Here is a 14901-nt window from a genome sequence, read left to right as displayed (position 1 = left end):
TACAGGCCTGTGAAGTGCAGGCATTCTTTACGTTTAGATTAGAAGCTGTCTGGCATGACCTATTCAGAACCATTTAAAGCTTTTTACTCTTTGTCCTTGTAATTCATCTATCAGAAGTGTACTGACTAGTAAATGCCTTGGTACTGTCCTGTTTGCTGGAGATATGAACGTAACCATAACAACGTCCTTGGCCTTGGAGAACTTACAGGATATGGGAGTGTGATGGTGAATAATTCAGCCTCCCTTTCTCTTCTAGCCTCACCAAATAATAAAAGAAATGTGAAAGAAAAATATTTCTCACTGTCCTAACAATTGTTATTGCTTATCTTTGTGAGTTTTTTTCATATTTGGAATGTTAGCATAGATATTTTGTGTCCTAATGCTTAACTTACTCTTTCTTAAGCAATTCCTGCATGCTGCCTCATTGTCTCCACAGTAAAAAATTTTTAAAACTTCAGATACGGATTTCTAAGTACGTATCACTCTATTAGTCACTTTTGCATTTAAACCCTTAGAACAATTTTTTAAAGGAAGCCTTATTTTGTCTTATTTCACAGATAAGGAAATTAATTCAGATTTAACTTTTCCAAGTTTATATACCTAGTAAGTAGATGAGTCAGGATGTGAACCCAGATCTCTTGCTTACTAGTAAATTTCTCTTTTTACTGTATCTGATATAATTTTCTTTACCATTCCTCACTGTTGATACATTTAGGGCTTTAAAGAAAGCATGTAGGCTGGGCGGGTGGCTCACGCGTGTAATCTGAGCACTTTGGGAGGCCAAGCTGGGAGAATTGCTTGAGGCCAAGAGTTCAAGACCACCCTGGCCAATATAGCAAGTCCCCATCTCAAGAAAGAAAGAGAGAGAGAGAGAGAGGGAGAGGAAGAGGAAAGAGAGAGAGAGCAGAGAGAGAGAGAGGAGAGAGAGAGGGCGAGAAAGAAAGAAAGAGAAAGAAAGAAAGAAGAAAGAAAGAGAAGGAAAGAAAGAGAAAGAAAGAGAGAGAGAGGTGGGGGGAAGAGAAGAGAAAAGGAAAGAAAAGAAAAGAAAAATAGGACCAGGTGTGATGGCTCACGCCTGTAATCCTAGTGCTTTGGAGGTGAGCGGATCACTAGAGGTCAGGAGTTTGAGACCAGCCTGGCCAACATGGCCAAACCCCATCTCTACTAAAAATACAAAAAATTAGCTGGGCGTGGTGGCACACGCCTATAATCCCAGCTACTTGGGAGGCTGAGGCATGAGAATCACTTGAACCTGGGAGGTGAAGGTTGCAGTGAACCAAGATAATACCACTGCACTCCAACCTTGGCAATAGAGCAAGACTCCGTCTCCAAAAAAAAAAAAAAATGAAAAGAAATGAATAAATAAAGCATATAAACATCCTTATATAAACAGATCTTTGAATCTTCAGCCTTTGTAGAGTACCTAAAATTTTACTCATTTTTATATTTAATCCACAGATCTTTATGGAGCCCCTGGTATATGATAAGCACTGTTCTGGATACTGATTATGCAAAAGTAAAGCAAAACAAAAGTCCCTATCCTAATGGGACTTACATTCTAGCAAGGAAATACAGACAGCAAATAATAAGTTATGTGTGTATCAGAAGGCAATTGCTGAAACAATGCAGACAGGCCAGGATAGAGAAAGTTTTCAGGAAATGGGGGGTTTCAATTTGAATGAGATGGTTAGGGAAGCCCTCTCTACTAAAATGACGTTAGGCAGAAACCTGAAGATGGTGAGAGAATGAGTCTTGCAAGTATATGTTGAATTCTTACTATGTGCCAGACACTAGTCTAGGCACTGGAGTTATACCTGTGAAAAACACAGGCATAGTTTTTATTCTCCAAGAACTTAAGAGAATTTGGGATATGGGAAGGTGGGATAAATAAAGCTATCTTGCTTCAAAGTCACTAGATATTTTTCTATATACAAAAATGACTTTAGGGCCAGGCGTGGTGGCTCACACCTATAATCCCAGCACTTTGGGAGGCTGAGGCGGGTGGATCACCTAAGGCCAAAACCCCATCTCTACTAAAAATACAAAAATTAGCCAGGCGTGGTGGTACACACCTGTAATCCCAGTTACTTGGGAGGCTGAGGCAGGAGAATTGTTTGAACCTGGGAGGCAGAGGTTACAGTGAACCAAGATCATGCCACTGCACTCTAACCTGGCCAACAGAGTGAGACTCTGTCTCAAAGAAAGGAAAACAAAAAAGCCGAGGTGCGTCGCTCTGCTCGGGGCGTGCGGGCGTCCGCCGCAGTCTGTGCGCTGGGATGAGCCGGGCTCCCGGTGGAAGCGAGGGAAGCCAGCCGCAGCAGCCATGGCCAGTACAATGGTAGCAGTTGGACTGACCATTGCAGCTGCAGGATTTGCAGGCCGTTATGTTTTGCAAGCCATGAAGCATATGGAGCCTCAAGTAAAACAAGTTTTTCAAAGTCTACCAAAATCTGCCTTCAGTGGTGGCTATTACAGAGGTGGGTTTGAACCCAAAATGACAAAACGGGAAGCAGCATTAATACTAGGTGTAAGCCCTACTGCCAATAAAGGGAAAATAAGAGATGCTCACCGACCAATTATGCTTTTAAATCATCCTGACAAAGGAGGGTCTCCGTATATAGCAGCCAAAATCAGTGAAGCTAAAGATCTGCTAGAAGGTCAAGCTAAAAAATGAAGTAAATGTATCATGAATTTTAAGTACATATTACTTTATGTATATGAGTACTAGCTTTTTATAATAAAATGCTTCAGAGTTACAGCTTTAAAAAAAAAAAAAAGCCACTTTATAGGAAGATGGTTTTGTAGTGCACACTTGATATGCTCCTTCTGTTGCATACACAGCAATGATAGAAAAAATATGAAAAAAATATATAAAATAACCACCCAGCACTTTGAGAGGCTGAGGCAGATAGGTCACTTGAGGCCAGAAGTCCGAGACCAGCCTGGCCAACATGGTGATGTGTCTATTAAAAATACAAAAAATTAGCCAGGTGTGGTGGTGCATTCTTATAATCCCAGCTACTAGGGAGGCTGAGGCACAAGAATCTCTTGAATCCGCTAGGCAAAGGTTGCAGTGAGCTGAGATCTTGCCACTGCACTGGGGGACAGAGTGAGATTGTTTCTAAATAAATAAAAATAATAACCAAGGGACAGAGAGGCAGAGTGAAACATGAACATATAAAATAAAAAGAATCATTTAGAAATCTTGGAAATGGAAATTTCAGTTATTAAAGGAAAAAAAAAAAACCTAGTCTTGGATAAATAGGATCAACTCTAGACTGAATATACTTGAAGAGAAAATTAGAGATTTGAACAGTAGTACTAAGAAATTTGCCCAAAATGTGGACCAGAAAGATGGACAAAAAATGTAATAGTGGTTGAGATATGGATAATGACTTTTGTTTCTAGCAGTCTGGCAGACTAGATATTGTAGCCTGCTGAAAACAGCTAAAAATGCTGGATAAAATTTTTTATACTAAATGTAGCAATGTACAGACAAGTTAATCAAGAATATTCAGTGATTAGAGTAAAAATGGGAATACAGAGATACTATAGTTCAATTAATCTTAGATACTGTCAAAAACGTTAACAGATAACATCCCATTGTTTATAAGACTCATCTAGATTTCACAATGTTAAATGTTAAAAAATATGCATCTTAGAATCTACAAAATATAGTATATGGAACACTGAACACTACTTGCACCTTGAGGATCATTGAATTGTATGTTCTTGAACTTTGGTTTTCTGGTCTCATAGAACACAAGAACAAAAAAAGAGAGAAAAAGGTCAGAAAATTAGAATACTAGGCCAGGAGATCTAATATTTGAATAAGTGTTTCAGAAAAGAGAAGAGAGAATCAAAGTAAAGGAAATAATGAAATAATTTAAGGATGAAATAATTCATGAAAAATAAGGACAATTAAAGGACGTGAGTTTCAGTTGGAAAGGGCCCATTAAATGCCTAACACAATGTATAAAAGTAAATCCACATTAAAGTATATTCTCTTGATATTTTAAAACACTGAGGACAAAAAATATTCTATAAACTCCCAAAGGGACAAAAGAAATTCACCAGGCATGGTGGCTCACACCTGTAATCCCAGCACTTTGGAAGACTGAGATGGGCAGATCACCTGAGGTCAGAAGTTCGAGACCAGCCTGGCTAACATGGCAAAACCCTGTCTCTACTAAAATACAAAAAATTTAGCCAGATGTGGTGGCAAGCACCTGTAATCCCAGCTACTCCAAAGGCTGAGGCTGGAGACTCGCTTTAACCAGGAGGCGGAGGTTGCAATGAGCTGAGATCGCACTGTTGCACTCCAGCCTGGGCGATAAGAGCAAATCTCTCTCAAAAAAGAAGAAGAAGAAATAACATACAGAAATGTCAGGAATTAGAATAGCTTCACATTTCTTAAAAGGAGCACTAAGGCCGGCAAGGTGGCTTACACCTGTAATCCCAACACTTTGGGAAGCCAAGGTGGAGGGATCACTTGGTTAGGAGTTCAAGACCAGCCTGGCCAACACGGTGAAACCCCATCTCTACTAAAAATACAATTAGCGAGATGTGGTGACAGACACCTGTAATCCTAGCTACTCGGAGGCTAAGGGAGGAGAATCACTTGAACCCTGGACGTGCACTCCAGCCTGGGTAACAGAGAGAGACAAGGAAGGAAGGACAGAACGGAAGGAGGGGAGGGAACACATCTATACACATCTATAATCCCAGCTACTAGGGAGGCTGAGGCACGAGGATTGCTTGAGCCCAACATTCAGAAAGAGAAGGATTTTCAACCCAAAAATCTAGGTTGAAATTACCTAGATTACCATGCAAGTATAGGTGTAAAATATCAGTAAAAAATTATGTTCATGTTTCTATTGGCCATTTGGATTTCCTCTTTTGTAAAGTGCCTGTGCAAGTGTTTTTGCCCATTTTTCTTGTTTTTTGGATACCAAATTCTATGTCATTTATGTATGTGGAATTAGCCTGGGGATAGATAATTAACCAATGAAACAGAATGGAGAGTTGAGAAATAGATCCTCACAAACATGGAAACTTGACATGACAGAGCTGCCATTGCAGACTAGCAGAGAAAGAATAAACGTTTAAAGCAAAAATGGTGTTGAAACAATTGATTATCAATACAGAAAAAAAATGATCCTTCCATTCTAAGTGGAATAAAGATTTAATTGTAAAGACCAAACTACAAAACACCTAAAAGACAGTATATGAGCCGGGCGCGGTGGCTCAAGCCTGTAATCCCAGCACTTTGGGAGGCTGAGGCGGGTGGATCACGAGGTCAGAGATCGAGACCATCCTGGTCAACATGGTGAAACCCCGTCTCTACTAAAAATACAAAAAACATTAGCTGGGCATGGTGGCGCGTGCCTGTAATCCCAGCTACTCAGGAGGCTGAGGCAGGAGAATTGCCTGAACCCGGGAGGCGGAGGTTGCGGTGAGCCGAGATCGCGCCATTGCACTCCAGCCTGGGTAACGAGTGAAACTCCGTCTCTAAAAATTTAAAAAAAAAAAAAAGACAGTATATGGTACAATCTGATAATCTTAGGGTAGGGAAAACAAGACATACCAAAAGCACAAATCACAGGAAAAGATTAATGAATTCCACTACATTAAAGTTAAGAACTTCAGTACATCAGAAGTAAAGTAGAAAGACAAGCCGCAAACTGGAAGAAATGTATTAACACATGTAACTAGCAAAGAATTAATATTCAGTCTTTTTTTTTTGAGACAGAGTTTCACTCTTGTTACCCAGGCTGGAGTGCAATGGCGCGATCTCGGCTCACCGCAACCTCCGCCTCCTGGGTTCAGGCAATTCTCCTGCCTCAGCCTCCTGAGTAGCTGGGATTACAGGCACGCGCCACCATGCCCAGCTAATTTTTTGTATTTTTAGTAGAGACGGGGTTTCACCATGTTGACCAGGATGGTCTCGATCTCTTGACCTCGTGATCCACCCGCCTCGGCCTCCCAAAGTGCTGGGATTACAGGCGTGAGCCACCGCGCCCGGCCAATATTTAGTCTTAAATTACAAAAACTACAGAATCATTTGTTAACAAAAAAAAATAAGTCAATCCAGTAGGAAAAGTCTGGCGTTACACAGAAGAAAGAAACCTGAATGACCAGTGTGCATAGGGAAAGCTACTAACCTCTTTGTTTATTATGCAAAGAAATGTAGATTAAAACAACAGTGAGAAAACATTTTGTGCTCACCAAATTGGCAAAAATTTAAAATAATGTCAAAATTAAGGAAAAAAATTGATAAAAGCGCAAATAGGCATCATCCCCTAAAGTTCAAGGTGCAAATCCCTGGTGATCCAGAAATTCTACTTCTAGGCATATATATAGAAACTTGTATACCAAAATACACAAGAATATTTATAACACATTGTTTATAGTGATATAAATGTAATATAATACTGGAAAGAAACACAGGTGTTCAAGATAGTGGTTACTCTGAAGGAAGAAGAAGTGGCAGAGAATTGTGGAGGACTGCTCAGGAGCTTCAGAAGTAATTCTTAGGTCCTTTTCCTTTATAATTTTTAAAATTTTTATTTTATTTTATTTTGAGACGGAGTTTCAAAAACAAGAGTTTTCAGCTCTTGTTACCCAGGCTGGAGTGCAATGGCGCAATCTCGGCTCACCGCAACCTCTGCCTCCTGGGTTCAAGCAGTTCTCCTGCCTCAGCCTCCCGAGTAGCTGGAACTACAGGCGTGGGCCACCATGCCCAGCTAAATTTTGTATTTTTAGTAGAGACGGGGTTTCACCATGTTGACCAGGATGGTCTTGATCTATTGACCCCAAAGTGCTGGGATTATAGGCATGAGCCACCACGCCCAGCCTTAAAATTTTATTTTTATTATTTTTTGAGGCAGAACCTCTGTCACTCAGGCTAAAGTGCAGTGGCACGATCAGAGCTCACTACAACCTCAAATTCATGGGCTCAAGCAATCCTCCTGCCTCAGCTTCTGGCAGCTGGGACTATCGGTGTGCTCCACTATGCCTGACTAGGTCCTTTTTTTTAAAACTGAGTGATGGGTATCCTATTCCTTGTCTTGTTCATTATTTGTCACATATATTTCAGTTTACTTTTGTTTGTTTGTTTTTTGGAGACAACATCTCACTCTGTTGCCCAAGCACAATCTTGGCTCACTGCAGCCTCCAGCCTGAACAACCTAGCAAGATCCTGTCTCAAAAACAAACAAACAAACAAAAAACAGAAATAGATTGAGAAATTTCGATATCAGTTGAAAAGACATTCCAGATAAAGGGATTGAAGGAGAATGGCAGATAAGCAGTATTTCAAGAGATAACAGCAGAACATTTTCCAGAAGTGAAGAAAAATACTGATTAAAGCCCTCTTTTAAAAGGAAAGCAAGCCGGGTACTGTAGCTCACACCTGTAACCCTAGCACTTTGACAGGCAGAGGTAGGCAGATCACTTGAGCCCAGCAGTTCCAGACCATCCTGGGCAATATGGCGAAACCAAGTCTCTACAAAAAAATAGAAAAATTAACCAGTTGCGGTGGCACATGCCTGTAGTTCCAGTTGCTCTGGAGGCTGAGGTGGGAGGATCACCTGAGCCCAGGAGATTGAGGCTGCAATGAGCTGTGATCACACCACTGCGTGCCAGCCTAGGTGACAGAGTGAGACCCTGTCTCAAAAAAAAAAAAAAAAGATAAAAAGAAAACCATAAAAATAAAGTAATATTTTAGATGAGGGGATAGGTGTGTCACATTTTAGAAGCTACCAGGCAGTGCTGTATTTGAATGGCCTGGTATAACTGGACCCAGGTTCAGCTGCCCAGCCACTTGAAAGCCAGATACAAGAGACAAGGGTTGGTAGGAAGAAAAGCAGGTTTAATCAGAGAGCCAACAAACGGAGAAGATGGTGGACCAGTGTTCTAAAGTACCATCTTAAATTCTGAATTTTACCATAATGTTTTTAAAGGGAAACTTTGTATGGGAGACGTGCAGGAGTGGTGCAGAATGCAGGGTCTGTGTGTCTCTGTTCTGATGGCTGTCTTGCATAATTGCCCAGCGGGAGGTATGGCGGGTGTTATCTTGACTTCAGACTCATGATAACGGACTAATTGAGACTCCCTCTGAGCAGGAGGATTCTGCAATCTGGGCACCATGCCTAGTTTGTTTTAGGATTAGCCTCTGGAACTTCTTTTTTTTTTTTTCCAACTTTTATTTTAGATTCAAGGGATGCATGTGCAAGTTTGTTACATGAGTAAATTACATGTCACGGGGTTTGGTTTACAGACAATTTTGTCACCCAGGTAATCAGCATAATACCCGATAGGTAGTTTTTGAATCCTCACCCTCCTCTCTGGAATTTCTTAAGCAAGAACGTAATTAAGTAAGCATGCAATACTAGAAGGGAGGGAAAGAAGAACAAGAAAGTCAGTGATTAAAAAATATTTTTAAAACTGAGATCCCGGTTACACTAAGGTTAGGGAAGTAAATTAATGTGCTTTAAATTGCCCTGGGAAACTGAGGCCTAGGCCCAGGTTTATAGCTGTCCCCTCTTCCTTTCCTCTTCAGAGAGTACACACTAGATGTGTACAGACTCTCCTCCGTGGTCACACAGCACGATTCCAAGAAGGCTGGAGCTGAGGTGGTAAAGCAGGTGGAGCACCCTTTGCTGAGTGGTCTCTTGTACCCTGGATTGCAGGTACTTAAGGAGGATGGAGTGGCCCAATGACCTTTTCTGCTCTGGTTTGATAACAGACATATCTCATTGTGCTTTGCTTTATTGCACTACGCAGATACTATTATTTACAAACTGAAGGTTTGTGTCCAGCAAGTCCACCAAGCACCATTTTTCCAACAGTATGTGCTCACTTCGTGTCTCTGTGCCATATTTTGGTATTCTCACAATAGTTCAACGTTTTCATTATTATCATACCTGTATGGTGATATGCCATCTGTGACCTTTGATGTTAATATTGTTGTTGTTTTGGGGCACCACACACTGTGCCCATATAAGACAATGAACTTAATAAACATTGTGTGTGTTCTGACTAGTCTACCATCCAGCCATTTCTCCACTCTCTTCTGGCCTCCTTATTTCCTGAGACACAACAATATTGAAATTAGGCTAATTAATAACTCTACAATGGCCTCTAAGTGTTGAGGCAAAAAAGAGAGCCACCCATCTCTCTTTAAGTCCACACTAGAAATGATTAAGCTTAGTGAGGAATGCATGTCAAAAGCCGAGGGAGGCAGAAAGCTGGGCCTCTTGTACCAAACACCCAAGTTGTGAATGCAAAAGGCAAGTTCTTGAAGGAAATTCAAAGTGCTACTCCAGTGAACACCTGAAAAATAGAAAGTGCAACAGATGTAAGTTTCATCTATACTAATATAGAGAAACTTTTAGTGGTCTGGATAGAAGATCAAACCAGCCACAATATTACCTTCAGCTAGAACCTACTCCAGAGAAAGGCCCCAACTGTCTTCAGTTTTATGAAGGCTGAGAGAAGTGAGGGAGATGCAGAAGAAAAGTTTGAAGCTAGCAGAGATTGGTTGATGAGACTTAAAGGGGAAAAAGCTGTCTCCATAACATAAAAGTGCAAGGTGAAGCAGCAAGCATTGATTTAGAAGTTGTAGCAAGTTATCCAGAAGATCTAGCTAAGATCATTGATGAAGGTGGCTACACTAAACAATGGATTTTCAAGGTAGATGAAATAGGCTTCTATTGGAAGAAAATGACATCTAGGACTTTCATAGCTAGAGAGAAGTCAATACCTGGCTTCAAATCTTCAAAGGACAGGCTGACTCTCTTGTTAGGAGCTAATGCAGCTAATGCAGTTGAAGCCAATACTCATTTACATCCCAAAAATCCTAGTGCCTTTAAGAATTATGCTAAATAGACTGGGCGCAGTGGCTCATGCCTGTAATCCCAGCACTTTGAGAGGCCGAGGTGGGCGAATCACGAGGCCAGGGGTTTGAGACCAGCCTGGATGACATGGTGAAACCCCGTCTGTACTAAAAATACAAAAATTAGCTGGATGTGGTTGTGCACATCTGTAATCTCAGCTTCTTGGGAGGCTGAGGAAGAGAATCACTGGAACCCAGAAGGCGGAGGCTGCAGTGAGCCAAGAGTGCACCACTACACTCCAGCCTGGATGACAGAGCAAGATTCCCTCTCAAAAAACAAACAAAACAAAACAAAAAAACAGGAATTATGCTAAATAGGCTGGGGCTGTGGCTCATACCTATTCCCAGCTCTTTGGGAGACTGAGGCGGGTGGATCACCTGAGGTGGAGAGTTTGAGACCAGTTTGGCATACATGGTGAAATCCCATCTCTACTAAAAATACAAAGTTAGCTGAGCGTGGTGTCAGGTGCCTGTAATCCCAGCTACTGAGGAGGCTGAGGCTGGAGAATCCGCTTGAACCCAGGAGTCGGAGGTTGCAGTGAGCCGAGATTGTGCCATTGCCCTCCAGCCTGGGGACAAGAGTGAGACTTTGTCTCAAAAAAAAAAAAAAAAAGAATTATGCTAAATAGTCCAGGCATGCTAGCTCATACCTGTAATCCCAGGACTTTGGGAGGCCGAAGCAAGCGCATCTCTTGAGGCAAGGAGTTCAAGACCAGCCTGGCCAACGTGGCAAAACCCTGTCTCTACTAAAACTACAAAAAAAAAATAGCCCCAGGCACAGTGGCTCAAGCCTGTAATCCCAGCACTTTGGGAGGCCAAGGTGGGAGGATCACTTGAGGTCAGGAGTTCAAGACCAGCCTGGCCAATATAGTGAAACCCCATCTCTACTAAAAATACAAAAAATTAGCCAGGCATGGTAGTGGGTGCCTGTAGTCCCGGCTACTCAGGAGGCTGAGACAGGAGAATCATTTGAACCTGGGAGGCGGAGGTTGTAGTGAGCAGAGATCATGCCACTGCACTCTAGCCTGGGTAACAAAGCGAGACTCCATCTCAAAAAGGAATTATGCTAAATCTACTCTGCGTGTGCTCTATAAATGGAACAAGAAAGCCTGGATAACAGCACATCTGTTAACAGTATGATTTACTGAGCATTTTAAGCCCATTTTTGAGGCCTATTGCTCAGAAAGAAAGATTCTTGTCAAAAATATTACTGCTCATTAACAGTACACCTGGTCACCCAAGAGCTCTGATGGAGAGCTTCTGTAGAGCTTGAGATGTACAGGAGTTAAATGTTTTTTTCTTTTTTTTTTTCCACCATGTTGGTCAGGCTGGTCTTGAACTCCTGACCTCAAGTGATCCGCCCGCCTTGGCCTCCAAAGTGCTTGGATTACAGGCGTGAGCCACCGCGCCTGGCCTTAAATGTTTTTTCATGCCTGCTAACACAACACCCATTCCACAGCCCATGGATCAAGTAGTGATTTTGACTTTCAAGTCTTATTATTTAAGAAATACATTTCAAAAGGCTATAGCTGCCATAGATGTTGATTCCTCTGATGGACCTGGGCAAAGTAAATTGAAAACCTCTGAAAAGGATTTGGCATTCTAGGTGTTATTAAGAATATGCATGATTTCAAGGTCAGGAGTTCGATACCAGCCTGGCCAATATGGTGAAACCCCGTCTCTACTAAAAATACAAAAATTAGCTGGGCAAGGTGGCGGGTGCCCATTATCCCAGCAACTTGGGAGACTGAGGCAGGAGAATTGCTTGAACCTGGGAGGCAGAGGTTGCAGTGAGCTGAGATTGTGCCACTGCACTGTAGCCTGACCGACAGAACAAGACTCCATTTCAAAAAAAAAGAATATTTGTGATTCATGGGAGGAAGTAAAAATATCCATATTAAATCCATATTAACAGGAGTTTGGAAGAAGTGGGTGCCAGCTGTCATGGGTGACTTTGAGGGATTCAGGACTTCAGTGAAGGAAGTCACTGCAGATGGGGTGAAAATAATAAGAGAACTACAATTAGAAGTGGAGCCTGAAGATGGGACTGAATTACTACAATCTCATGAATGTCGAACAGATGAGGAGTTGCTTCTTATGGATGAGCAGAGTGGTTTCTTGAAATGGAAACTACTGGTGAGGATTCTGTGAACATTGTTGAAATGGCAACAAAGGATTTTGAATATTACATAAACTTAGTTGATAAAGCAGCAGCAGAGTTTGAAAGGATGGACTCCAGTACTGAAAGAAGTTCTACTTGGACAAAATACTATCAAACAGCATTACATGCTACAGATAAATCTTTCATGAAAGGAAGAGTCAATTGATGTGGCAAACTTCATTGTTGTCTTATTTTAAGGAATTGCCACAGCCACTGTAGCCTTCAGCAACCACCACCCTGATCAGTCAGCAGCCATCAGACATGGAGGCAAGACCCTCCACCAGCAAGAAGATTCTGACTTACTGAAGGCTCAGCTGACTGTTAGCATTTTTAGCTATACCTTAACCAAATTAAAGTATGGACATTGTTTTTATAGACATAATGCTATTGCACACTTAATACACTACAGTATAGTGTAAGCACAACTTTTAAATGCACCGAGAAACAAAAAAATCCAAGTGACTCACTTTATTGTAGTTGTCTGGAACTGAACCCACAGTATCTCTGGGGTATGCCTGTACTATACACAAACCTCTCTCTTCTGACACCAGTTAAATATATACATTTGCTTTTCCTTCTCCAACCTATAGGCCTTTCTATGTGTCTCTCTTCTTCCTCCCCCGCTTCCTGGGATGCTTTTTTACTTCTTCAATTATAATTCCTTCTCTACCTATCTGTCCTTTAAGACATTGTTCATCTCATACATCTTTATGTAAAGCGTAATCCACTTAACCATAATCTTAATAAAGAAAATAAACTTCAGAGTGATGTATAAAAATAAATTTAGGCATGATCCTATTTCTATTAAACAAGACAAAATACATGTTTTGTTTAACAGAAACATCCTTCTGTTTGCTTTGTGTGCATGTATATTTGTAGGAGTAAGGAGGATAGAAAAATACAAACCAAGCTATTGATACTGGTTACCTTGTGAAGGCAGGATGAAAATATGGCTAGACTTAACTTTTTCTTTATATATCTGTACAATTTTTTTTAATTAAATTTTTTGTAGAGACAGGGTCTCACTATGTTGCCTAGGCTATTCTTGAACTCCTGGCCTCAAGTGATCCTCCTGCCTTAGTCTCCCAAAGTGCTGAAATTGCAGGCATGAGCCAACACACCTAGCCCTCTACAATGTTTGATATAAGAAAATAAAGTTTTAGGCCGGGCGCGGTGGCTCAAGCCTGTAATCCCAGCACTTTGGGAGGCCGAGGCGGGTGGATCACGAGGTCAAGAGATTGAGACCATCCTGGTCAACATGGTGAAACCCCGTCTCTACTAAAACTACAAAAAATTAGCTGGGCATGGTGGTGCGTGCCTGTAATCCCAGCTACTCAGGAGGCTGAGGCAGGAGAATTGCCTGAACCCAGGAGGCGGAGGTTGCGGTGAGCCGAGATCGCGCCAGTGCACTCTAGCCTGGGTAACAAGACAAAACCTCCGCCTCAAAAAAAAAAAAAAAAAAAGAAAAGAAAATAAAGTTTTCCCTTGTCACTTCAAAGAGATATTTTCCAAGGTTAAACCTGGAGCTGGGCCCAGTGGCTGTCGTCTGTAATCCCAGCACTTCGGGAGGCCGAGACCAGCCTGACTAACATGGTGAAACCCCATCTTTACCAAAAAATAAAAAAATTAGCCAGGTGTGCTGGCATGTACCTGTAGTCCCTGCTACTTTTGAGGCAGAGGTAGAAGAAACACTTGAATCCAGGGGGTGGAGGTTGCAGTGAGCTGAGATCACACCATTGCCTTCCAGCCTGGGTGACAAGTGAGACCCTATCTATCTGTTTATTCATCTGTCTATCTATCTATCTATCTATCTATCAATCAATCAGTCAATCAATCAATAAATCCTGGAGACATGCTAGTTCTACGCTATTGGCTGGGCACCATGGTTTATGCCTATAATCCCAGATACTTGGGAGGCTAAGGCAGGAGGATCACTTGAGGCCAGGAGTTCAAGACCAGCCTAGGCAACATAGCAAGACTCCACCTCTTTTATTCTGTGTGTATGAGACTCCATGTCTTAAAAATATAATAAAATAAAACTAGGTCCGTACCGTCTAATGTGGTTCTAGTCATATGTGGCTATTAAATAAAATGGAAGTTTTTGTTCTCCAGTCACACTGGCTATATATCAAATTCTTGGTTAGCTACTATATTGGACAGCACAGACATATTCATCACCACATGTTCTCTTGGATAATACTGTTCTAGATTGTTCCTGCTTGTTCATTCAGCCTTTTCTTCCTCTTACCCTCAGCCAATCATGCACTAAATTTTATCAGTTCTACTTCTTAAAAATGTCTTAAATTCATTCTTGCTCTGCATCCTCATTGTCTTTTGTTGATCGTTTCCCACCTAGACTTTCATAGTAGACTTTGAGCCACTCACTTTGTCTCCAACCCATGGGCCTCCAGTCTCTACCCTGCCCTGTTACTGGTGTGATCTTCCTACAGTGCTGGTCATATTTCTCCCCTCCTTAAAACCTTTCACTGGCCAAGATAACACTAGACACCCTACGATGACATTTCCTTACTTTTCTAACCTCATCAGTCACTACTTCCCACATCCCTGGAAGTTTGTACTTTTGCAGACTGAATCACTCAAAATTTTCCTAGACCCTTCACACCTCTGTGCCTTCTCACATTCTGTTTCCTCTGCATGGTGTAAAACATCTACATGTTCTTCAAAACCAAGCCCAGCCCATCTGATTCTAGGAAGCCTTCCCCACATCCATCTTATTAGAGATAATTTTTTCTTTTATGTCAACACTGTTCCTTATATGAACATCTAGTTTAGCCCTTAGCAACTGAGTTGAAATGATCTGTTTACATGTCTCTCCCCAGCT

The 14901-nt window shown here is 41.5% G+C and overlaps 1 protein-coding gene and 1 pseudogene across 2 annotated transcripts in view; both read left to right on the top strand.

Moving 5' to 3' along the window:
- The window catches only part of YARS1 (tyrosyl-tRNA synthetase 1), a 43185-nt gene that overhangs the window by 7413 nt on the left and 20871 nt on the right, over nucleotides 1-14901 (top strand). For both annotated transcript variants that reach the window (XM_032246783.1, XM_032246784.1), the window contains exon 4: nucleotides 8564-8693. In XM_032246783.1, coding sequence (XP_032102674.1) covers nucleotides 8564-8693 — 130 coding nt within the window. The remainder of the gene's footprint in view (nucleotides 1-8563; nucleotides 8694-14901) is intronic.
- LOC116529222 lies at nucleotides 2237-2689 on the top strand (annotated as a pseudogene).

The sequence above is a fragment of the Sapajus apella genome, unplaced genomic scaffold, assembly GCF_009761245.1.
Source record: "Sapajus apella isolate SASKATOON/1434 unplaced genomic scaffold, GSC_monkey_1.0 scaffold62, whole genome shotgun sequence".
Taxonomy (NCBI): Eukaryota; Metazoa; Chordata; class Mammalia; order Primates; family Cebidae; genus Sapajus; species Sapajus apella.
This window is presented reverse-complemented; position numbering and strand designations above follow the sequence as displayed.